At 41.6% G+C, this 27,797-nt stretch overlaps 1 protein-coding gene across 1 annotated transcript in view; it reads right to left on the reverse strand.

The window, feature by feature from the left end:
* Positions 1-27,797, reverse strand: part of LOC147032849 (ras-related protein Rab-3A-like) — a 97,125-nt gene that overhangs the window by 64,781 nt on the left and 4,547 nt on the right. Inside the window, exons 2-3 of the mRNA XM_085870786.1 lie at positions 22,074-22,345; positions 1,983-2,101 (exon numbers count right to left, since the gene is read on the reverse strand). Of these exons, the coding sequence (XP_085726912.1) occupies positions 1,983-2,101; positions 22,074-22,295 (341 nt within the window). The 5' untranslated portion in view covers positions 22,296-22,345. The remainder of the gene's footprint in view (positions 1-1,982; positions 2,102-22,073; positions 22,346-27,797) is intronic.

Raw genomic sequence — 27,797 nt, forward strand, 5'->3', positions numbered from 1 at the left:
ACACCAACAAATGGCAGTCGTTCATGCATAAAACGGTAAGCAGGCGGATCTTTTGGATTCCAAATGCCTCGGACATCTTATCCTTCCATGCTAGTCAATCCTTTATTCTACCCGTGACCGAATAGCATCTCACTTCCCTCTAATCGTGAAATGCCTTTCTGAGGATGGACATACGGAAACCTCCGTGTGGGTTGTCACAAAAATATGGATTTACGTAAAATACGGAAGGAGTTTCACCCATGTCTGGTGACTAAGTAGACCATGACATATGGATAACTTCAGTGTCATGGTCATCAAACCAATGAGTGACCACACATGCTCTATGGATGGGGAGAATGGGGGGAGGGGTGGGGGTGGGGGGGTCTCCTCTTGCAGCTATGCTAGCGATAATTGTAGGTCACCAGGCCTGCGCAGCATCTTTATGCATGACCCTAAGCATGCTGGGATGTTATTTGCTCAATTAAACACATCATGCGTCACAACCTGGCTGGAAGCCTGCTTGGTGTCCCTCATTTACCCAGGTGTTTCCTTTTTTTTGTCCACTACCTATACATTGTTTGAGTCTTTTGACTAAAAACTAGCGAAGACTGGCGAAGCTCCACGACACTAGTCCAGCTTGGGCTGGTCCATATTGCACAATTACATGCTACATGTTAGGGTACACTGTTCTTGTTGACGATTGCCCTTGAGGATTTTGCTTCCAATGATGCATTATCAAGTGAGTGAAAACCAAAGTTTACATTTTACTTGATTGCATGTACAGCCATAAAAGAAAATAAATAAGGATGAGTGAAATGGGGAGTAGGGTGGAGTGGAATTTATTTTTCTGGATTTTAAACAGTGATGCAAGGCTCATGAAGTAGCTTTCCATAAATCATGTGCAGGAACAAAGGCACTAGGAGATGACGCATTGTTTTTTTTTTTTTTTTTTTACAATTTACAAATATAATAGACAATGAAGATGGGGGCTGGGGGGAGGGGAGGGGGATCTGGGATCCAAGTAACATGAGCAATGGGTTCTTATGGAAATATCAAGCAAACAAACCCAAAAGTCTTCAACTTCTTCTTCTTGCTTTCTTTAACGGCGAGAATAATTCCCACGTTCTTGCGGGGTTGGCCGGAGGGAAGTTTTTGGCCTAAGTCTTTAACTGGCTGGCAAGGCCTGACATTTGACTAAGTAGTTAGTGCAAAATTTGGAATTTGTTTTGTGCCGGCGACAGCTCATCTACTCTTCGCAAAGTACACCGTGGGGTCTTTAACATCCATGGACAAATGCCGGCAGACATGACTCCCAGTTTAACGTCCATCCAAGAGAAGGCACGCACACTGATGAATCACCCTGCATGTGAAACACAGGGATAACAGTTTATAGCTGGGTCGGGATTCAAACCCAAGCCAGATGGCCTAGCGGCGAGTATGTGTACCTGTTGGCCATCCTGCCAGCCTCCTCAAAAGTCTTCAACAAAATGATGAAATAAAAATGGGGAAAAGTGGAAGAAGAAAAATAAATAAATAAACACACATAAAACCCTAAATCTGAATGCTCCCTACGTTCTCAGCCTCAAGCAAAAACCGTTTATAACTGCCATTCTCTCACAAACAGAAAACCTGTGCATGTCCTAACATGCATCCCATTTAGGGATGGGAATCAAAATCGAGAACGAGGCTCCGTCAAGCCAGGATAAACCCCAGTAAATGAGCGTTTCATCAAGAAATAAATGTTGAAACCTCACAAATCTATTTTTGATAAATGTTGAAAACCTCACAAAAAAAATAATAAAAAGAAGATTAATGTGGGAGAATCCCTCCTTCCCTCCACCCTTCAACCCCCATACATAAGGCAATAGCTGAATGCACGCTTGCAAGTACTTTCCCTATCAATCACAGAGCAGCAAGTATCTAGACGAGAACGAAATTACTTTTCCTAAATACACGAGCCAGAATATTTTACTCACAGAAACCAGTCGGGGCAGAACACTCACCAGTCCTGTACAGCATTGAATGAATCTTCATTCGTGATGTCATACATGAGAACGAACCCCATAGCACCACGGTAATATGCTGTTGTGATGGTTCGATAACGTTCCTGTCCTGCAGTGTCCTGTGAAAAAGAACAGCCAACCAGCAATTGCCGATCACAATTTGCTTTCATGAACAACGGTGGTGTGCTTGTGCAATACTTTGATTCTTTGCCAAGAGATTCATCGTAGTTGTTCATTTGGTAGCTTAATGAACTGTCCCATTAAAAAAACACCAAGTGCGCAATGCTTCAGCCGAACGACATTCATACTGCTGCATCCGCATGACCACCATTATTTCACCATTTAAATCTTAAAACATGCAGGCAATACTCCAACTGCATTTCAGTTCAGGGTTTGAGTATGTTATAGGCAAAATAATTCTCATCCATCTTATCATGTACAAAGTTGTCACACTAAAACATGCACTTCGGTGCCTCCCTGTCTGTGCATATTTGTGGCCGATGCGCTCAGTCATTAAAGCAATCTCAAACTTGCTAGGGGGACTAAGGTTCACAAGACAAAGGTTGGAGCTACTTGGCTTGCCTCTCTCCACTCCCCCCCCCCCCCACAAGAGGTTCACAAGGTGGGGCCAATGCAAATTCTCGACATAAATGTGTGCAGTGTACTGTGTCACACTGCTTCTGGTGGTAGTGGGAGAGAGTATTACAAGTGACAGTTCAGAGGCCTTATTTGCATCATGAGTAAGAGGCCTTCGCCTTATTTCCGAGGTCGCTAAGCCGATGATGCTTTCCACTCAACTGCAAATAATCTGGTGGAATTTCCATGTATTAATGCCTTTTTCTGCCCTGGGAAAACACCATGTTAAGGTGTATACATTGCAACTCGAGTGTCGTTCCACATTATCATGGTGTTTCTCCAAGGCCGCTTCCCATAACAAAAGTAATAATGACAACAATTATGATAGCAGTATCATAATATTAACAATTATAATCATAATAACAAGTCTGAAGACGACGATGGTTCACGAGTGGTATTTGACGATGTTGATTGTTTCAGAAGTCAAGGATGAAACAATGTGATAATGTTTGACCAAGTTATAAAAATGATCAACATGATGTGGTACGAGTGACAGGTTATTAGCTGCAAAATGTCGAAAACCCAGTTTCGTTCAACAACTTTAAAAATTTGACCTTTGCAAAACCTTTCAAGGTCACAAAACAATGTTGTGGACATTAAAATAAGGAAACAGGATACGTGCTATAGCTTATTGTCATTAGTTCGTCGAAGAAGGTCGAAAACCCGGTTCGATTCCCACAACTTTGAAAATTTGACCTTTGTGAACTTTAAAGGTCAAAGGTCAAGGATTATGACCTTTGGTGCAAAACTTCCTCTGGAACATTGCAGAAACAATATAATGTCATATAGGCTAGATGGCATTTCACACTCCTCGGATTATCCATACTTTGAAGAAATCAGCGTAAAAACAAACATGAAGGGGGCGCCACAGGCAAGGTGTTCGAGATGGAGCAAAATGGTTTCAAGACTTTAGGTGGGGAATGACCTCAAGATTATGCATAAAAAAAAATATTGTCATCCAAGCTCTCAAAGTTTGGGTGGTCATATGATTTTTATGTCAAAAATTCCCAATTTTCTAAGTTCGTGACCTTGTGACCTTGACCTTGGGACGAAAATGAAAAATAGAGCTCTGTGGGGCTATGCAGGTGCCATTGGGATAACCAAATACCAAAACCCCTGCCAGATTCGACAATCCCCCAAGAAGAAGATACAAATTGAAATTGGCTACCCCCTAAAAACACAATTCGCAATTTTCAAAGATCGTGACCTTGTGACCTTGACACGAAAATGAAAAATCGAGCTCCGTGGGGCTATGCAGGTGCCATTGGGCTAACCAAATACCGAAACCCCTGCCAGATTCGACAAACCCCCTAGAAGATGCAAAATGAAATCTGCTACCCCCTAAAAACACGTTTTTTTGAGTGTGGCTCCACCGATAATGGGCGCACTGCGCCCATTCTCAGGAAAACAGAACTAGATCATGATTATAAACCTCCCTCCAAAATTTTATCAGGATCGGATCAAAACCCACGGAGCTATGCTCGAGACAGACAGACAGACAGACACACACCAATAACGAATATAGTGGTCACTTACTTTTTCGTGAACCAATAGAATAACGTTCACTATAAGCTTCGTTTGAAGTAAATCAGATCATTTTTGACGAAGTTATGAGCGAAAAACGATTTTGATGATCTTTTCGTGACCTTGACCTTTGATCCAATTGTACCCAAAAGTTAATGGGGTCGTCCAAGGTTCATTGCCCACCTGTGGATTAAATTTGATATTGTTTGCTAAAGCCGTTTTGCCGTAAAGTTGCTAACAGACAAACAAACTGGACGATTACAATATCCCGCTCCCTCCCTCCGGGGGGGGGGGGGGAGGGGGGCAGGATAATAAGGATAATAACATGAACCCTCTGGCTGCTCCCGCTAGGAGAGGGTGTTTCGAATCAGTAAAACAATATGTTTCAGAAACAAGAAATATCATCTGCAGTATTGACAAGCAATTGAGTAGTTGGCAAGTTTACAAAGTTGATTTTGGTGGATTTGAGTTATGGTAATAAAAAAGGTGTGTCGTGGTCTGAACAATTAGGAAAATAAGTATATAAAACTCTGAACTTGCCCGCAGTTCTACTCCTCGATATGCCTCAACATATGATGCACAAGAAAAGAGTGAGGATGAAAATTACACAATTCTTCAAGTGAATGTTCTGCCAATTAGAACACTTCATTGAAAAGGGGTTTGAACCAATGACTATTAGGTTCCATGGTACGAAATTTGGGACAAACTGGTGTAATGACAGAAAAAATAAAACAAGCAGTGAAATGTTCCCTTGTACAAATTGTGTTAATTCTCTAAACTACGAAGAACCTGTCCTGAAGGAGGGAATAATTCCCCCAGAAAATTGGCATTCTTAAGTTTGACATCACCCCTCCCACCAGGAACAGTGATATGTCCTACATATTTATGTAGAGAGAATTTGGGTACTTTCTCACCCCAAACTTCCCCAGGCTAAACATTTTTTTTTAAACTATCAAAAACTTTCCCACGCACAACCCCGAGTACAACCACCAGTTTCAACTCATTCTGTCAAGCGGTTCAGGAATGCATGACAGTCAAACACTGACTTGCACCAACAATATGGGTACTAACAATATGGGTATGAACAATGCGGGTACTAACAATATGGGTGCTAACAATGTTGGTGCCAGCTTGCATTCATTGTGCCAATTTCAACAACACTTGTGCAACAGAATTAAATTTTCAATCTTACTCCTTTCTAATCTTTCAACTGCACAAAATCAATTTAAACCTTTGGGTCATATAAAAACCACACAAAGGTCACTAACTTGACAGAAGTGCCAAGCCATGAGTTGCTTAAACATTCAAAGTGTTCAACTCTTACTTGCTATGAAGCAACCTTTCATGGATGGTAAAAGTCAATTGTGCTGATTTTACATAAAAATTTCATGCAAGTTTTTGATGGAACGAATTGTAGAAATGGCGATTACACGGCAAAGTGAATTAAATAATGTAATTGTAATCTCATAGTATTTATAGTGTTATTCATATGTACAAAAGTTTTTAGTAAACATGAACAATCTTGTTCCATGATGAGAAAAATGACAGCTGAGTATGTAAAAGAAGAAAAACAGCCATTTCATCAGCTCCAAGGCCATAGCACTTTATTTGAGCAACCTTTAATCAATGAACAAAGAGAGAGAAGAAAAAAAAAAAACAAAAGCAAAATTAAACAACAAAACATGCAACTCTGAAATGGTGCAAAACAATTGTGGTTTACAGTTGATACAACAGATCGAGTGTAAGTTGTGCTAAGTAAACAATTCCTTCAGGATTGATTGAGTATCAAATTGTAAAGCTTTCAACATCTCTTCTGTGCTGCCGACTTGTTACTTCCACACCAAAGTATTTTACAGAGGAATGGAAATACAGTATCACAACTGTTTTCAACGTTCTGTACTCTGCAATTTTCCCATGTAGTTCAACACACCATTACGGTACTGCCTGTACCCAAAATGGCGGAGACATTGGTGGCTCGTGTCCCCACATCTAAATGCCATCACAAGTTGCTATGGTGATGTAGGTGTACGTTCAGCATACCATTACTTTCTCAATCTGTTTGAGATGATAATGTATTCAATTGGAAACAGAAGACTTTATCAGATTGGAATGTGACGTGTTAAAGCATGCACCCAGCCCTTTGCAGTAATGTTCCAGCCACGTTTCCAAATGCCTGTGGCCTTCACTTATTATGGCATATCAAAGCAGAACAAGAGGTACCAATTGAAGTGGGATCTAATAAAAATAAAAAATAAAAAAAACAAAAAAAAAACTCTAATAAGGTCTTACTTATTTTATAACTTGGTTTACGCAGTTCTTCAGCTAAAATGTAGGGTCGGCAGGTCGAAATATAAATATAAATATCATTTCAATTTTTAGAAATATATATTTATGATATTTTTTCGGATATTCCATGGAAAAGACAAAGGTAGGTGGGTGGTGGGGGGGGGGGGGATAAATATAAATCCTGGACCAGGAGGATCTAAGAAAACATTGAAGATGGAAAACCAAATGCAGAATGCCATTGTTCACTGTATCATCTGATGTGAAAAACAATAAAGGATTAAAACTTGTTTTTACAATATAGTCTGGCATGTTTTTCTTATAGAAACCTGTTGGATCATCAAACAAATGGAAACAATGCTGAGAAGATTACTGTCCAAGTCGTAGATGTGTGCGTGCACACCAGTGCATAGTGCTGGATATGATTAAGAAAAGGTGTCTACTCAGAGTCAACATGCTCAAAACGGTCAATCAGAGCCATAACCAGCTTAGTTTTCAGTGGGCATCTGATCGTACCGTCTCCCCATGAGCAGATCAAAGGCTGATTTCTGGTCCGTTAAAGGCTGAATATCAGCACCTCGCAGGAAACTTTGACGTACTTGGCACCGAAATCTTTCAATACGAACAGCGGTGTACAACTTTCGATGGAAACAAAATCGGCACGATCGAGAGTAGCCTGCGAATCATCCCTGCTGCTGCACTGAATTGATGCAATCGTTCGGCCAGAATATTCGTCGTCAAGATGTTGCGTGATTAAATCACCAATACAGTCACTCAAATTTATACCGCTGACATACTTCTTAACAATCACTTTCACCCCAGAAACCACAGTCAATCTGAACCACGCTGGCCACTGCTCAGACGCCATGACCGAAGACGACTGCGCAGTTCTACTGCGCAGCTCGGTTAAAGGTGACTCGGCAATTTGGCGGGCGCGCACGATATTATATTTTGAAAATAAATGCCGACGTTTACATTTCGGGTTTTGAAACCTTTGCACCTTCGGCGGAAAATGGATAAATATAAAAGGCTAAAAATGTGTTTTATATTTATATTTCATTTCGGCAAATATACCGTCGGCGGATCCATAAACCAAGTTATAAAATAACTAAGGCCTAAGGTCAGTATTTTCTGGGTCATATGTAGTCTATAAATGTGTGATGTGCACGGGTGTGATTTGGATACAAAAACTGTCCAAAGCTAACTGATGGGTACATGTCGACACAAAACTCAAAAGCTAGAAATGTGGAGGGATTCTTTCTTATTTCTAAATGTTCCATGCCAAGCTTTCAATTATCAACAATTAAAAAAAAACAAAAAACAGTAACATTAGCCGACAGCTCCAACCCCTAAATTACATCACATGTTGCAACTCACTGCACGCCAAAAGCAACCTTTTGTGGAAGGTGTGGTTGGTTCATCCTGCTTGTGTTGCAATTTTGTTGCTACTACCAAAGAATTCCTCCATACAGACGGGTTAATTTACAAAGCTTGATGACATTGTATGGTATATTTCATTACCTATGTTCACCATTATGTTTTCAGCCTAGTCTGTCTGACTGCGAACAGGATATCTCAAAAAGTTGACTGACTCGGAAGAAATTTTGTGGAGAGGTTGAGTATGTGACAAGGACCAATTGATGCGATTTTGGTGATCATGCAGATCCGGATCCGAGAATTTTTTAAGTGATTCTTCACCATCAAGAGATTGGGCCAGAATGACATGGAGCATGATAAAAGTTATGGATGGATTCGGACAAACTTGGTGGACAGGTTGGTTGTGTGACAATGTGTGAGCGGTGCACGCCCCGTCCCCATGGGAGAGCGGTGCACGCCCCGTCACCCTGGGTGAGTCGCTCGCGTCCCATCACCCTTGGCGAGTCGCTCGCGCCCCATCATGTTGGAAGAGTCGCTCGTGCTCCGTTATGGTGAGCGAGTTGTTTGTGATGAGCACAATCCTGACTGCATGAGAAGTTCCAATGTGTGTAGGGAGATGGAGAATGTTCCGAAATGTTACAAGGTGGCCTACGAACAGAAAATGAAGGCAGCCATTCGAGTAAGTCTCCATTGTGAAGCTCTTCAAAAAATGCCAAGCAAATCAGCCTCCAGTTCCATCTTCCAAGCCTTCAACCTCAACTGGACAACCCAGCATACCTGAATAATACGTTATATTTATGCATGGTTTACTGCTTTTTTGCCCATCCGTGCTCCCCCACCCTCCTCGCTTCCTCAGTTTCCTCACTCCCCAAACCCTCCTCACTCCCCCCCCCCCACTACCCCATCCCCCATTAGTATACCTGTCATCTGGACGGTGATTATGTGTGGAAAGACCGTCCCCTCACAATGCCTTATTTCCCTTTCCACAACCCTCCTTCCACACTCCCTTACCTTACCTCGATATCCCTCCCTCCTCTGCCCTCCCTCTTATTCCCCGTCTCCCAACCACCTTAATATTCCCTTCAGCGAAGCGACAGATTGTATTTGTTATAATGGCTGTGTGTGTATTTCATAAAGCATAACATTCTCTCTGCTAACTGACAGAGACAGACACAGACACAGACACAGACACAGACACAGACACACGTTTTTCTCTGGGCAGTAGTTATCATATGACCGGTAGAAAATGGATTTGAGACATTATTTTGTTTCCATCTTCACTGTTAATCGATGCAGCATCATTTGGATGAGACGGTATGAATCGTAATCAACGCTCCACTGCATGTCTACCTTCCCTTCCTCTCACCTCACGCAGTCTTCCCTTTCCCCAACACCTCTCCTTACTTCCTTACTCTCCCTCCCTCCTCACTCCCCACCCCTCTTCTCTTTCCCCCTCTGTCTCTGTCGCTGCCTCCCCACCCCCTCCCCTTCCCTCTCAGTATTCAAGTTAGCGAAGCGACGGGTGGTATTTGCTAGTACTTGAATAAGAATGTTTCTGCACATCGAGATTACTCCATGAGACTAAGAGCCTCTTTAGAATGTGCATCTTCCAAAGGCTTGGTATTCAAAGTCCAGTGTGCACTGCCACAAGAAGAACTGGGTAAGGATGAAGCGTGACAACCACATGGTGGTCATAAAAACCAAATCGGCCTTTGTATGTTGTTTATTTAAACTACTTTTACCAGCCCTTGATTGACATAAAATCTGTCCAGGCAACCCATGGTTAACTGGCCTTGTGAACAACAAACCCATGTGTCATACTGGGTTTCAGGTGCTGCAGGCACCATACTCGTACATCTGTCTTCCAGTCTGCTCCTCTCTACAATTTGAGCGAAGGCCCTAGGCTCAGGAGTGTTCCTATAAAGTATAAGATTGAGGGTAGTGTTGTAACCCCTCCCCTGCACCCCCCCCCCATACATGAAACTTAGTAAAGTTAACAGTATTGATATCCTCTGCTAACTTATAAAGAAACAGCGCTCTCAGCTACAACTTGGACAATTCACATAAATGATACTCAACTTTTGGTGACAAAGTCAAAGTCAACGGACATCAAAAACCTTTACTAATCCCATTAACGGTAACTTCTAAGGCCTGGAGCCTCGGGTGTAGAATTACAGCAACACTGGGCCCGAGGTCTTCAAAAGCAATGGAGAAGAAAAAAATAACACAAACACTATTTAAATAAATAATTGATGCCACTCAACCTCAAGCCTGGTTGGCATGCATCTTCTGTAGCATCAGCACATCACATCTCTGTCTCGAAGAGCTGAGGCACTTGCAGGTGATGCATAAAACTGTAGCCGCCATTGAAAATTAAAGATGCTACCTTCAAAATCCATTTCTTTATAGTTTGAAATTTACGTTTTTCTCCACCCCCTGCAGCTCTTTCCCCATCTTTAGTGGGACATTTCCTTTAGGCCGAGGTCACATTTGCCACGGCGGCCGTGGGGTCTCCAAAAATTTGCGGCCACGAGCAATTATACGGCAGCCGCAGTATTTCCACGGTCACACAATGTAGCAGTCACATACGTTTTTATTTTTCGGGGAGCCGCACGGCATATTTAGGCCTAGGTCACATTTGTCACGGCGGCCGTGGGGTCTCCAAAATCTACGGCCATTAGCAATTATACGGCGGCTGCAGTATTTCCACGGTCACATAATGTAGCAGTCATATATGTTTTTATTTTTCGAGGAGCCGCACGGCATATTTATAAATTGTGGAGACCGAAAACGTGGGGTTGTCGTACGGTCTTTGATTTGATGTCGCACGGTGACCTAAGGGCATTCCTGCGGCAGCCATAGAATTTAAGGCAGACGCAAGGTGACCGCAGGGGGACCCTAAGGCGAACGGTAACGAATGGGTTAAATTTTTTTTTTTTTTTTTTTTTCGGCTTGTCGAATTGCTACGGCGAACGTAGAAATGAAAAAAAGTTATAACTCCACGTTATAATTCCACGGCGACCTTACGGCGTGTAAAATATAGCCATATGGCGTAGGGCCACCCTAAGGCCACCTCAGAAACTCTGCGGCCGCCGCACGTTTCTGTCAATTCAGAGGGCGTACGGCCGCCGTATCTTCGCCATCGAGCAAATGTGACTTAGGTCTAAGCAGTGAAATTGCGGTTCAGAAATATTTGATTTATCTCGAATAATACCTTTCAGCCAGGCTTTCAGTGTTCTCGAAGGGAGAGGTCAATGGCACCCTCAGAGGGGCTCTCCATCCTACCTAATACTGCCTTAACACTAACAGACACCTCTGCAAACTTTTCAGGGCAAGAGGTTTTGATACTGCTGATGGGGGAAGCCCAACTCTCGGTGGAAACCGTCTCCACTTCAACAGTATTGGAAAGCGAGATTTGCTCCATTGTTCCCACTGTTCCTTAGAAGAAACCGGAGTCTCATCAAATGGAATAAAGGAGTTAGCCAAAGCCACAATAGTGTTTCGTACCATATCAAGGCAGGAAAGACATACATATTCCACATGGCAAGCACCTTGAAGGTCCTGAGAATATGACACAAGCAGCACCTTAATATGTTACAGGTTCCTGTCAATTACTGCAGGACGGACCCATCTATGACCGTATATGTATGTATATATACATACATACATACATACATACATACATATATATATATATATATATATATATATATATATATATATATATGTATATGTCACCGTCATAACTTCCATGCTTGCATCAGTGTTGTCTCTTATAATAGCTGTGCAGAGGTCAATCACAAACTGTTCAGCATTAAGTGGAGGGAGAGGGGTGGGGATTATCTCCCACTCAGCATTGGGTGGGGAGGGTGGTGGTGGTTATCAATTGCACAACATTAGGTGGTGGGGTGGAGAGGGGGTAAGGGGTGAGGATGGTGAGGGGGGTGGGGGGAGCACTAGACTGCCTCCTGTTTCACAACCATAACACATCAACATCTCCGTGGAAGCATACATTTTGTAACTATACCCATTAATGTTTGCACTTAGAACAACATTTTGGGCCGAATTTACTGAAGGCTAAAGAAAGGCATTTAGCGAGTGTCATGCCAACACGTGCCAAACCCTTAAATGCTGACAAAAAAAAAAAACATTGTTGTACCCGCACAGCTAATCGCCCGTCTAAATAGCCGATTAGTTGTGCGCGTCTAAAGAGCCAATTGGCCTGTGAAACACCGCACATATCTTCAATATCCAATTGAAATGATGCACTTGCATAAAAATCGCATGCATGTTTAAATTTTTTAACTTGCAGAGTGCACCAGCACCATAACACCAAACTTGCACAATTGAGCACACAACTTGTCATTTTTAATGAATTGCGGTGCGATCGACAAGTTCACCTTGACTGCTGGAGTATCCAGAGAGTAAACAGGAATACTGTACATACGTTAGGTTCCACAAGAAGGATCTGCTCTACAATCAAATGAACCATGTGTACTCCCGCCACAAACATGACCTTGTTCATTTGAGATCCCGCATCGATATTTTGTGCTCCAAATATATTCCCAATTGCTAAAAATACATCTTCAATTTTTACCTCAGCACGGAGGAACACAAACGAGGCCATGTTTACAATTAAGCAACTCCTAATTAGCAATGGGGTAATGCTTGCCCACCATTTCAAACTCAAGGAAAAATAATCCAAATATGGTTTCCTTAAAGGCCTGGTCACACCTCGACATTTTAGCCAACGTATGCCGATTTTTGAATTTTTTTTTTCTAAAAACGCTTGCACACGTTGAATACGTTATGGGTAAGTTTTGATAACATTGAGAGCACGCTGAAAAACACTGCCATACGTCGTTGTACGCTGGCTTTAAACGCTGCACTTTTCGGTTGTCCTCAAATTTTTTCATGGTTGAAATTTCACGACGTATGCCGGCGTATGACTCACACGTTCCGCTACGCTAGCCACAAGTTGTATGCACGGTCTGCGATCGTTGACAGACGTCAACACATGCTACTTGTAAGTTAATCATAAGTTGAGACACGCCGAGGTAATGTTTAGCGTACCCGAAACTTATTTCTAACCTATGATTAACGTGTTGTTGGCACGTTACGCGATCGTTGCCACACGTCGACAGACGTTACTTTTAAGTTACTCATAGGCTGAAAGACTCGGTATAATGGATCGTCCTTGCGTCAGCGTCCACGGCCACGGCCAGGACACTTATTTGCAGCATTCTTCAAACTTTTCTTCGGCATGACGAGGATGTTCACACTTCGATGTCTAGCTTGGCTATGATTCCAATTGTCCATCGGCAGCGTCTATTTGAAATAGTCGAGTTTGAGCGTTTTAACACGTTCAGAAGAAACGCTTCAAATTTCAAATCCCCAGCGTCAAAAAACAAAGGCGAGTGACAGCAATTTAAATCGTTCATTGTAAACAATGAAAATAGCTGAGTGGTACCGTTTAAAAGTCGTTGAGTATAAAAAAACATCCAATTGTTGAGCGCAAGCGTCTACTTTCAATAGTGGAGATGCAGCCATTTAAATCGTTGAGTGGCAGCCTATGAATAGCAAACCCTACGTCACCGGCAAAGATAAACTGCCGCACGATATGGATAAGTTAGGCTATCGTTGGGCATAGTTTGTGAACGCCGGCTTCACGATAATTATTCGTTGGTATATCGTATCTATAAGTAATCAAAGCGCTCTATGCACATTATTAGTTCATTGTGCATTTCTCCAACCCATTATGAATAGACCTAAATCGTAAAAACAAGCCATAGCTCATTGTTTAAAAAGCCCCATAAAAAATTAGCCGCGAAGAACTTCGAACAATGGTGAAAAGATGTCTCCTACCCGTGGACACACGGACGCAAGGACGATCCATCATAACCCACACCCTCCCCCTCACACTCACCTACTACTGCCAACATGAACAAACTACTACTAATACTAATACTGATACTGATACCGTTACTGCTGACATGGACACAAAAACACTGTTGGGTTCCCCTTTTATGAACACCATTTTTATATACCAATTTCCAAAACCGCTGGGAACACGTCTTTATATGGCAGTTGTAAGCTAGAAACATGTTAATTTTTTTTTTTTTTTTGTCGACCGGAAGACGTCATTGGAATACGTCTACATACGTCGATGTGTGTTGGGACTACGTAAAGAATTGGTTCAAAGCACGTCAGACATAAGTTAGAAATAAGTTTCGCGTAAAAAAAGACATTACCGCGACGTGTTTCGACTTATGAGTAGCTTATAAGTAGCCTTTGTGGACATGTGTAAGCGTCCACATATCGTGTGTAAAACTTATCCCCATCGCATGCGGAACGTGTGTCATATGCCGAGTACGTCGTAAAATTTTGAACATGTTTAAAATTTCTTGACGGACTCTACTTACTACGACGTATGATAGCGTACTTTAGCGGTCTACTCACGTATACAAAAACTTACTCATACCGTATTTGACGTGCCCCAACGTTTTAGACACATTTTTCTTAGGTCGGCATACGCTGGCAAGATCGCCAAGGTGTGACCGCGATGTTGACACTTCCATTTCTACGGCAGTTATGATTCGAATCGTTGTGCGTCAGCTTTTTGATAGGCTACGTCACGACATCATCGGCGATGCGGAACAGATCAACTGGAACCTGTGCATATTTTGCCAACGAGAGACCAATGAAAAAGTCCACCTTATACAGGAGAAGCAAGTCAGCAAACGAATCCTAGAAGCAGCCAAGTATGACCCAAGTTTGAGGACACAACTGGCTTGTGTGAATGATCTCATAGCAGCTGATGGCAAACATCACAGTACCTGCCATGTCAGGTTCAAACGTAGCACTGACAAAATAAGCAAATCAGCACTAAATGCCAATGATGTAGTATTGCTTGGGCTTTGTCATGAGCTTGAGCAATTAGCATCACATGCTGATACTCCAGAGCTTACAGATGTGTGGGAAAGATATTGTACACTAGCTAATGAAGCGGCATCACCATTCCATCATCATTTATGAGTTGAAGGAGCACATTCAAAGATAATAAGTTAGCTGAACTTGGGATGGTGTGTATGAAGTTATAGTTCTCCATGATCAAGCACGCACAGAACGCAGAACACTATTCATCCCAACCAAGTTCCGCCACATCCCATTATCTGACATGGTGAAGGATGATGGTGTAAAGCTCACTATTCCCCCATTCAAACATCAAACGGATGACTCGTTTCTCTCCATGGTGCATGTTGCACTACGCATCGCGGGTTGAGAGACATAATGCTGTAACTGCATTTTTGGCGAAATTGAAATGGCTCTCATGTCTTTCAACACCATTTATCTTTCAGTGCAATATTGTTGTAACTGCAAATATCAACCCAGTCTTCTCATCTGAGTAAGATTAAAATATTGTAAACTGCACACATCACAATTTCATTAGCGATTTGCAGTTACAACATTATGTCTCTCAACCCGCGGCATACGAGGTGATATGTTATCACATCCGAAGCCTGATGGAATTGAAATCAGTGAGGACAGAGCAATAGATTATGTGCCAGACAGTCTGTACATATTCCTCACCTTACTATTGGGTGGACAGCAACTCTTAGAGAATAAAGTGAACAGTGATGGTGATTACAAGCACGGTTCACTCCGTCAAACCAGAATACTTAGCATTGCTGATCTTATTTATACTGCGAGCGGAGACAAAATTCATACCCCAAAACACATTGGAATGGGAAGTACTCTTCACCAAGCAACACGTTCGAAGGAGCTAGTTGACATGTTTCATCAAGCTGGCAACGTGATGAGTTACCGTGATGTTAATAAAGAGAACCTCATTTTGGAGTTGACTTCCTCCATGCTGGATTCTGTGTTTAATGTGGTGCATGTTTTGAAGCATTACAGCTTGTAACAGGCTTTAATTGACATTATAAGATATGTATCATACATGTGTTGATATTTGATTAAAGCAGTTTATAAATTAACAAAGTCTTGCCAGCCGTTTCTGCTTTATTGATATGCAAAAATTCAGTTACGATTTCCCATTCATTATGAAACTCATTAGGTAACTGAACCCCTCTTCTACATTGATCAATGACAAAATATAACTATAGCTGTATTCATTTAGTCAGTATATCCCACATCTGAACCATGATATTATGATAAAGTTGTCACTTATTTAAAGTCAATCAGTGATAAAAAAATTTCCCTAATGTGGTGGCCATCTCGATTTCTTCACATATTGGGGTGTAAATAATGGTCTCGATGGATTCCTTGTACCTAAAAAGATACAGAGATGTTTTATTTATGTTCTTACCATGTTTGGCACCAAAGATATGAAAAAAATGAATTTTTCATGTATTGGTGACGGCCATTTTCGATTTATCAAGTTTATGGGTTAACCATTGAAAATGCAGCTGGGCAAACCTCCTAGTTAGATTTTGAACATATAAATACATCTAAAAAAAGTTGTTTGTCAGCTGTAAACATGAATATGCCTCCACCATTAACATTTTCTGAAAATTGACCTAGTCTACCTCCTGAGATATGCTTAGGGGCACCAAGGTCAAAATATGGCCTTGACCTTTGTCCCAATGCATGACCTTGACCTACAATCAACTTAAAACTTATTCCAAATGATCAAGCATGTGTGAAAACCCTAATATAGACATCGACATCATTGATATTGGTCAAGTAGTTCCAGAGATGCAATAATTTAGGTATTTTCTATAAGCGATGGCGGCCATCTTGGATTTGTCAAGTTTATGGGTTAATCGTTGAAAATACAGCCGGACAAACCCCCTAGATCGATTTAGAACCTATAAATACATCTAAAAAAGTTGTTTGCCAGCCGTAAACATGAAATGCCTCCACAACTTTAAATATGTACATTTTCCCAGATTCTGTCCAGTCTATAATGTTGAAGCTGTGCATGGTCCCATTACAGAAAAAAAAAATAATAATAACCTTCCAACAGTGTATTTGCCAATTTTAATCACTAGGCCTCACGATAGTTGTTCTTATGAGCAGACCGACATTGTCTATAAGGTAACATGTACGTGTCATGGTCCACGTCATCACTTAATGTTGAATTCACATTTCTACCATTACACACTTCAAAAAAATTTGCTCATTTGAGCTGAGACATCTGCGAACCAGTTGGAGATGGATACTCCACTGCTTTTGATTTGAACAGCAGTCGCTTTCCCATTATTAAAATAAAAGGCATAATTTAACTTTACTTGACATATTACAAGTGTTTTAAAAATAATACAACATTCGCATCGTTAATTTGATGGCCATCTATTATGCTTATTCTCGTTTTGTACACTGCCATCTTTGCCCGAACAAGCGGGAAATTAGCTTGGTTGTTTTTTGAGATTTTGCTTGAGGTCAAAACCATGAATAAACAAACAAACAGTCATTGAAAAATCAAACTTAGACTCACAAAACAATTGTTGAAGAAAGAGAAGAGGTTAACGTTTAACTTTCAACAGAGTATAAATGTGAAAAAAGTTTTTTTCAGGCTGCTTATAAAATGGACACTGGTCTAAGATTTGAAAACTATGATTGTAAAACAAAGGTTTTATAAGGAACATGTGTTTTGTGTTGGTTTGTGCAGCTCATGTTATCCTCAGGACAAACCTTGCATTTAATACACAGAGAGAGGAAACAAATTTTCGAAAGATCCATCAAAAACGATCATAGCCCAGTATCTTCCTTGCCTGTTGCAACAGGTGAAAAGTGTCACAGACTCATGGTAGAGATGGTTGTGTAAATAGCATGCAGAGAGGGAAAGTGGCAGTCAAAATGTCATTAAACAGCACTTTAAATCAACTAAACCTTGGCCTAGATCACTCACTGGTAAACCGAGAACCTCTGGCTGCAGCATGTTTTCCATCCAGAAAAAGCACAAAATGCACTTACAAAGTTGTTGGTGTAACACAAAATAGTGCCATAAAGTAGAAGCCACTAAACTATTAATGAACAGAGTTCTTCCAAGATACAGTTGCCTCAGGAAACGTTTTTTTCCCTTAGTTACATGATACGACAGTTACATTTTTGCAATTTCACCTCAACAGGGTCCAGCAAACCATCCCAATTCTTTACTGATGAAGCATCATCACCCAAGAAAACACCAAGATAATTCACACAATTGCTAACCCATGAAAGTGGATCTGGAAGTCTTGAGACTAGTTGGCAAGAGGGTCCAAGCCAAAGGGCACTCATTTTACTCCAACTTATTTGGCAGAAGCCTTTCCAAATATAGACAAACACTGATCCATGGCATTCATGTTATTGGAGCACTGTACAAACAGATATCAGGGGAATAATTAGACCAAAAGTGTTTGTGAACAAGCAATACATAACTGCAGGATTTGAAGCATTCATCTCAAGGAAGGGTTGCAAATGAAACTATAAGGAATCCCAAAATGCAAAGCCCGCCCACATCTGCTTTACACTCAAACTAAACGTAACAAAAAAAAAATGGTACATTTTATCAGTTGGTGTTCTCCATTTCCTCATGATAAAGGTTTGTTGAAAATTCGATGATAAAAAAAATGTTGTGCCTGGGACAGACACTCAAGGTCAATCTATAATAATAATAAATGGCAGTGTATATCAGTCACTGTGTCTCCTCCATAACTCTAAAACCATGAAACCTACCAGCCTACCTACCTACTTCTTTCACAATGGATGTCATTTTTGAAAATAAAATCACAAATTGACATTCAAGACAATGTTGTGGTCATCGTAAGGTAAACAAAGTTGGAGTGCTTGCTTGAGTGCTTAAGCAACTTAGTGAGAGCTCTACAAGCTGCTTGGTTTGAACCATCTGTTTTTGGAATTTCCTCGTTATAGCAAACCCAATATGATGGACTATATTGCATCTATTTCAAAGTATTAAAGAGGCGGGGATTGGTGTGTCGGATCTGTCGAACATTTTCAGCCATTTGAATCGAAGCATTCCCGACTCTGTAAGGCAGTTCTGAGAATTTTAAAACAGAGTGGGAAATCCATGTAATATTGTTATGGCCCAAGGTTCAAGGCATGCGAGGAAAGAAAGCCCTCAGGTTGCTTCCAAATAACCGGTCCTGAGGCTACCATCCGCGGATAACTCCGTGGTCCGGAGGGTTGCTGAGCGTCAATTAGCCTCATCAACTCCAACTATTCATCAGACTCCGTTTACCTGAGGAGGTGAATAAATTAACTGAGTTTGTGCCCTCAGCACACACACAGGTTACTGCCGAGTAACACACTGAATGTACACTGGCTAACGAGTAGAGCCAATTGGTAGGCTACACCTACTCGTCTAACTATGCTTGTACACTGTGTCAGACCAATGAAGGAAAGACAACCGAGAAAGATTTGAAATAACAACCAACAATTATTTATTTACACACGCACACAATCATTTCAAAGCAAAAAGGCACAAAAGAGCAGATTTAACCCAACACATTCTTATATACAATCTTATTTACACAAAAGACACATGGCCATCATTCAATGAGGGGAAAAGAAGACGAGAAGAACTGAGAAGAAAAGAAAAGAAAAGTACGGAATGTGGGTCGACTCCTTCACTCACCTCACATAGCCCAACGGGGCTGTGCCAGTCCAAATATACTGGGGGTGGGGGTGAGGGGTGGAAGGATGGGGAAGATGGGCAGGGGAGTGGCAATGGGATGCGTAGCCATGTCTGAGGAATCCAGACCCAATAGGAAAGTCCGTTCTGGCATGTAAGATATGTAAACTGCAAGCAGCTCTGTTTCTGCTGTGCCGACGGGACCATCAGCTCCTCATGCATCAAGCTGTGTTCTGGGCTTTCTTCTGAGCCTCCTCTGCACTAGGGGCTCTTTCCTTCTCTTCTCATACTCTGTGCACCTTCCTCATCCTTGCCAGACAAGCTTCTAGGACACGGACGAGGACCATCCCAGAGTTACTTTCTCATCCAGGAAATAGCTTTCTCACATCTTGTCTCGTGCAAGCCTCCCTCTCATTTGTGATCATCTAATGTGGAAGTGTCCATGATGCAGCTTGTGGAAAATGCCACTGTTTTTTGAGGGAACTTTCAACACAGCCCCCACTCCTCCTTTCACATGCCCACGGTAGTGAAAAAGGCCCCCACTCCCTCCCTTGCATGCAAACATTCAGTTCCCAGTACGCAATGTATCATGCATGCGAGATGTGCAGCACTTTATTAGATATGAGAAAAGCGCTGCACCTAGTGACACGGACATGCATGAGAGAAGCGCTGCGTTTCACAAAAATGCACCAAGCGTCGTGGTTTGTGCCACAAATGTGTGAAATGCAAGAAGGAACAAAGTCCGAAGCGGTGAAGGTAACCCGATTGACCCAAAGGATTAATGAACACAGACGGACTGAGGAATGACCGACCGGCTGCAGGGATAAAAGGTAAGCCTGATGGGGGTACTGGAAAAAAAGACTGAAAGGAGCAGAGGGGGGAGGGAAGATATCACACATGGGAAATACAAACTAACATCAATGCATTCTACCCAAAACCCTTAGACAAGGCACAAAAGGTCTATCTACACACAGACAATTGGAAGAAGTCATCCTTGGGTCTCCGACATGTCCATGTATGCTCTCCCCAATTTCCAAAACTATCACAGTATTATAGATTACCTAAAGGCTCCTTCTTTCACCACTGTTATGTCTGGGTGCATGCCATATATAGAGCCTCGTGGCTCTGAAAGCACCAAACTTAAAAAGAAGATCATACCTCCTAATTATTCAGTGAAGTGATGGTTGGAACATGCCCACCACGGGTGGTATTTTGAGAGACTTGTGGTGTGACCCCACGGTGTTCACACACGTCTTTTTACGATGCGGCAGTGTCGAGTGAGCGATGTGGAAAGGTGACGTGAACGACGAGGTATTAAGTAAACAGTTCAGTAATGTGGGCCACACCATGCTACATTACAGCATAAAAAAAAAAAGAGAGATAGAGAGATAGAGAGATAGAGAGATAGAGAGATAGAGAGATAGAGAGATAGAGAGATAGAGAGATAGAGAGATAGAGAGATAGAGAGATAGAGAGATAGAGAGATAGAGAGATAGAGAGATAGAGAGATAGAGAGATAGAGAGATAGAGAGATAGAGAGATAGAGAGATAGAGAGATAGAGAGATAGAGAGATAGAGAGATAGAGAGATAGAGAGATAGAGAGATAGAGAGATATAGAGATATAGAGATATAGAGATATAGAGATATAGAGATAGAGAGATAGAGAGATAGAGAGATATAGAGATAGAGATAGAGAGAGATTGTGTGTTATCTCCATTTGCGGGTTTCAGGAGGTGGAACGGAGTCTTCCCAGGACTCAAAGTATCCATCTCCACTTCGGTAAGGGATCATGGTTCATCGACCAAGCTGTTCAACTTTTGTTGTTCTCAGAGTGTGTACGACCTTAAGGTAGTGATAGGGATGCAATTTGGTGACTTGGAAGCTGAGGAGCATCAAAATTGCACCAGAGATGATTGAAGCAACAGAAAATGATAAAGAAGAACCTCATTGAGATTTTAAAAACAATCCCCAGGGATATTACCAGAAACTAACTACAATTGGAGGGAGTCCGAGGTTCGGTGCCGATCCTGGAAACAGTCCTTGGAACAAAATTCTGAGAACAACAAAAGTTGAACAGCTTGGTCCATGAACTGTGATCCTCCACCAAAGTGGAGGTTCACACTTTGAGTTCAAGGAGGACTTTGTTCCACCTCCTGAAACCCACAAACAGAGATAACAATGACACACAAACACACACAGTCTTCTGCTGTGCAGGTAGATGGGCGAACAGTATAATAATGTGCATTATAGAATCGGAGTTACAGGACAATATGCCAATTTCGTGCAAATTTTAATTTTACAATAAAGCGCGTTAATTCACCAAATCAAAATGATGTCCTTTTGAGAGCGTCCTGTCGTGTTCAATTGCAGTCTCCTTCTGCTTATTTCAAGTGAAACACGAATTAAAGATGACATTTGGAAAGCTCTTCCAAAACTTAAGAATTACCAGCAATGCTATTTTAAAAATTTTTTAAATACTATACCTTCGCATTACTATTTGCAAAGAGGAACCCAAAAGAAGATATGATTCTGGTCCAGTAAACAATAACTACAGTGATGATTCATGTCACAACTACCAAATAGAACACAAGAGGATTACTAGAGACATTAATGATGCCAAATATATATTCTGTACAAGGTGAACAAATGTGATGAAGGATTTGGAAAAACTCACCCATATCTGCAACTTTATCTTCTTCTTGTTGCGTTCTACAGTCTTCACTTTGAAATCAATGCCCACCGTGCTGACAAAGGCTGGCGTAAAGGTATCCTCGGAGTACCGGAACAGGAATGAGGTTTTTCCCACAGCGCTGTTCCCAATTATCAACAATTTAAACATGTTGTCATAGTTCTGCTCTGTAGTTTCTCGGCCACTATGGCGGGGAGCTTCGCCCATGCCTGGTGTACCTTCGATTTAGGGCAGGCAAGGTCACCACTGTTCAAAACCTAAGGCAAGACAAAAAACAAACACAAGTTATGGTACTTCCTGACCATGACTCAGAATTACATAGTTTAAAATTAATTAATATAATAAACTATATTGTACAAGGAGAGTACCCACCCTACAGGCGATCTTGTTCCAAGCATGCAACACGTTCTTCCGACACATACCTTTATTTGGGCAGTGTATAGGCAACTGACAGCTCCGGATAGGAAAAATAAATAACCCGAGTTACGAGCATGAACCAAAAACAAAGCTCCTATTTATGATTCAAAACACCTCATTGCACTGGAAAACGTAGGGGCAGGAATACAGAACTGTAAATGGTGGAGCCTTGTAATACCCTCCCCCACCTGGAGGCGGCACTACATGATACACATTTACAGAGAATTTGCAGCCCCACCCCTAATCCCCTAGACCACCGGTAAAGATAAAACAACCCTACACATGACTTGGGGTCACGCTGATGCTATTTAGTAAGTATGGATGTAATCTGCTCAGAACTCGAGGAGTAGCAAAACACACACACACACGAAGGATTCAAATGTAAATGTCCACATCTTTGTCTTACCACACTCCATTTGTGGGCAAGACAGCTCGTAATTAGCACACTTAAAACTTGTACAACTTATAACCCATAGCAAGTAACTGGCACACAAGACAGCTGAGGCTGTGCCTGGATGGATTTGAGGGTTGTGGAGTAGCAGATGAAACCCGAATTCTGTCCAGGTTCCTGCTGACAACTCCATCTTTGTTCTTTACTTCTTCAGGTTCCTTCTTGGTCTTCCATTTCATTACATACATGGACTGATTATAAACTGTCAGCCAGGCATTTTGTCAGCAGGAAATAATCAAATGTGGTGTACTCCAGGACATCAAACCACGTGTCCCCTTTTCTATAATGTGCAGGTGGATGTTCAATATTACACTGCCTTTAGAAAATGGGAGGCTATTGTGTCACAGGACTCTGACCAAACTCCAAATGTTTGGCCAAATATGCAGGGGGAACTGCATCAATGGCATTGTTTCATCTACAGAAATAATTTAAAAAAATAATAATAAAATAAAAAATCAGTAGCTCAGTTCTACATATGGATATTGAGCAGATTTCATGAAGTTAAATGACAATTTAGAGGCTAATTTATATAAAAGTACAAAACCTGTTTATTCTCGGTATCAAAAAAATAATTTTCTCCCATGGGCTGCAACTTTTTGTGTGACAACTTTATGTAATTTTTCGATTCAAACGTATCATAAAAGTTGTGCAATAACAGGCTGTCAGTCTTCATGAAATGCAAAGCAAGGGCTTGTATACCAAAATTAAATCAAAAACTCATTAAAGTAAACAAATACTTTCACAATCTAGAAAGTGTTAAAATCTATAGGTTTGAAAAACAAAACCTGTTGAAAACTAGAGTAATTCGACTGCACGCAGTCCACGGGTATGCCTCCGCTCTCCCGCACAAACACTCGAGTATAGACATATTTGACCCTTGACCTTTATCAGATCTGGCCCAAAATGTAACCAGTTAATTGCCCCATTTAACTTTACCTTTGTACCAAGTTTAATGAAATTCTGTCCAACATTTCTTGAGTTAGGGCATAAACAGTAAAATTTCAGAGTTTGACCTTGACCTTTGACCGTTATCACATCTGGCCCAAATTCTAATCACTTAATTGCCCTGTCTTACTTTACCTTTTTGCCAAGTTTGATGAAATTCTACAATTTGCTTCTTGAGTTATCGCATAAACGAAAATCCGGTCGGATGGACGGACGGACGGACAACCCAGAAACATAATGCCTCCGGCACCCTTGGTGCAAAGGCATAAAAACAAAAAAAAACAGCAAAATCACCAACAGTAATTGGCCTTCAGGCCTCGATCGGTTTGTACTAATGACATTCCCTCCGTTTTTTCCCCCCAGGATAAATTGAGTAATATGTTTTGTGAAGATCATATGTTGAAGTTATATAATCGTGATTTGTTGTCAATCGTGACACAAATTTAACTACTGTTGTGTTGTTTCACATGTGCTCCTCATTAAAAAGATTGCTTTACACAGGTTTATTATAGCACCTCTGTGTTCAGGCCTTGAGTGAGTATGTTACGAACACTGCCTGGGACTTTCCAGGGAGCGATTTAGAAATATGTATTGCAAAGATCGTATGTTGAGGTTGTGATTTGTTGTCAACAACACAAATCAAATTATAAAGTTCACACGTCCACCTGTTACTAAAAAGATTGCTTTACACAGGTTTATTTTAACACCTCAGTGTTCAAGCCTTCAGTGAGTAAGTATTTAATCTCACCAGGCAACACTGGGTACTAATGCTAGAGTATGTGTATATATTGTTACGGATTTCAGAATCCGGTCTGATGAATGCATCCACACATCCAGGTTCTCAGACAGTTATTTCCTTAAATGCATGTTCAGATTAGCCCCATCCCCATGTGTAATGGGATTTTAAATGTGATGCGTTGAGAAGGGTAAAAAAATAGATCCTCTCTCCTATGGGAAGTTTTTTTTTTCTTCTGTACGACAGACACATTTACACACATTTCTTTCGCGAGCGCTGGTGCCCTTATTTTTCCTCAGCAACGTTTATGCACATATTTCTTTTGCGAGCGGGTCATCATGGTAAATGTGCGCAAGTGGGGCAGGGTGAGCTTTGGGGGGACTCTGCGCCCACCGAGATTGGCCGCAGATATAAAACGATTGGATATAAAATTGTATATCGATATAAAATTAGAGGTCGGTTGTATAAAAGCAAGCCAGAGAGGAAGTGTGCAAGTGAGCAAGCAAGCATGTAATGCGCGAGTGGGTGTCTGACCAGCGCCAACGAGACAATTCGTCCTTTCCAGTGCTTGAGAAAGTGAGTGTGTGGTGCACGAGTCTGTGTGTGAGCAGCGCCGACAACGAATGAGGCACGGGTCGGTCACCAACGTGTGAGGCGTGGGTCAGTCACCGACGGACCGTGTGGGTCACTGGACGTCACCAGTTTCGTGAAGTGTGAGGAGCTGCCCGTGTCACAGCACCAGGGTCTAAACCCACGACAGACGATCTCAGTTCCCTCCCAGACGTCGATTGGCATTCAAGGCTGTTCGCGAGAGGGTGCACGCAAGGCTGGGTGCTGGCGACAAACGTGACATGCACGCACACATTTCAGGACGTTTTCACTTCACGGACAACTACTCTCTGGTGAGCGAGACAACCTTCTCTCTCCCCCCACCCTGCTGGGTACCCTTGTCTGTGTTTAGCTGGAAGTAAGTCAACCCCCCTCCCGATAAGCATCTGCGGTCTCTTTCCTGTCATTTTGATTGATTTTGCCTAAGTAATTATTCATTTCAGTTGCTTTTAAACATTCATACAAACTTATTCATACAATTTCTAATACTCATCGTTACCTGTATCCCTTGTTTGACCATGTCCAGCTGAGTCTACAGGCAATGATAGCAATATATATATATATATATATACACACACACACACACACACACACACACACACACACACACACACACACACACACACACACATCACTCCTCTCTGCACATGTGCCATTGTGTTCTAGCTCTTCCGCAAGCCTTCACAAAGTATTGGAAAAAAAAGGTTTTTCAAATATCACAGACACAAGCCAAGTCATCGAGATGGTTGCTATGGCAACAGAATTCAGCCAATCACAGCCTAGATCTCAAGAGGTTGAGGTAACATTATGAGGAATAGATATATGTTATATGAAAGCTAAAATTTGAACGGTTTTTGAAATATCGCATACACAAAAGTACATGAATGGCTGAACGGTCGGACCATCGGTCAGAGCTCATTTTAATGTCCCCGTTGACTGACCTTGTCGGAGACTGGGGACAATAATTATTTTAAAGATTGTTAAAAAAAAATCCAGAAGTTTAGCGCTATTGAAGCACTTATACACAACCCTGATTTTACATGTCCACAAGTACTGAAAAACTGGAGGATCTTCGAAATGACAATAAGGTGATTTGTGTTTGACAATGTTCAAGCATATAATTCAATTTAAATTTAACTAGAGTAATTTGACTGCGCGCAGTCGACGGGTATGCATGTCTCCGCTCTCCCGCACAAACACTTGAGTATTGACATATTTGACCCTTGATCTTTATCATATCTGGCCCAAAATCTAATCAATTAATTGCCCAGTCTAACTTTACCTTTGTACCAAGTTTGATGAAATTCTGTCCAGTATTTGATGGTGTTGGCTTAGTGGTTAGGATGGTGGCTTGGGATCCCAGGGTCCTGAGTTCAAGCCCCGTTGGCTGCTGAATTAACACCAGGGGGTTGACTCAGCCTGTCATCCTTCAGAGGTCGGCGAAATGAGTGCCAGTGTACTGGTCCCGGTGTATGCCCCGGTTAGAATAGGTGTACCATATCCCTGTGTGTCGTAAGAGGCGACCAGGGTTGGCGTCAGGAAGGGCATCCGGCCATAAAACATTGCCTCAAGAAAAAGCCAAACCCCTGCACAGCAGGGAAAAATGGCTGTAAAAACGGTCATTTATATATTATATTTGAGTTAGGGCGTAAACAGTAAAATTTCAGAGTTTGACATTGACCTTTGACCCTTAAACTTTATCACATCTGGCTCAAAATCAAATCACTTAATTTCCCTGTCTTACTTTTCCTTTTTTTTTTTACCAAGTTTGATGAAATTCTACAATTTACTTCTTGAGTTATCACGTGAACGAAAATCCGGACGGACGGACGGACAACCCGGAAACATAATGCCTCCGGCACACTTGGTGCAGAGGCATAAAAGAGATTGTAAAAGTCATACATATATATATATATATATATATATATATATATATAAAATGATTAAAAAAAAAAATCAGGAATTTACCACCGTTGATGCAGTCTGTTACACCACCTTATCCAACATGTGACATTAATTATTCGTACCTGTGGTTTGTGTCCTTCATGACATCCTTAACACAGTAAGTTTCCTGCTTGGAATAGTTTTCAATTTTGTTTCACTTCTAAGTAGGCAGAGTAAAAATATTAACTCACTCCTCTCTGCACACGTGCAATCGGGATGAATTCAGAGCCAAAGTATTTCTAAATTGCAGGTTCAATATATAACATTCAATTTCAATGAAGTTGTTCCTCGATCATAAACTGATGTTTGTGGACAGACATTACGGACTGACAGACATGAGTCAATTACTTAAATCTGCTTTTCGCTTCACGTGTGCACCCAAAGTCAAGTCCGCACTCTGACACTAATGTTATGGTTTGCAGAACGAGCGTGCCGGGGTGCATGAGGGGGTCTCTCGGACCAGCCACTCGACCTCTGACCCTGTAGCTCCAGAGTCACAAATTATTCCATGACCCAACTCATGCTTAACAACCACGGACGCCAGTTGGGGCCAACAAAGCTAACAGGGTCCTCATGCCCAATTACCTTACGTTACCTTAAACGTGGT

The sequence above is a fragment of the Eptatretus burgeri genome, chromosome 2 (assembly GCF_056783735.1).
Source record: "Eptatretus burgeri isolate ZD-2024b chromosome 2, Ebu_testis_v1, whole genome shotgun sequence".
NCBI lineage: Eukaryota > Metazoa > Chordata > Myxini > Myxiniformes > Myxinidae > Eptatretus > Eptatretus burgeri.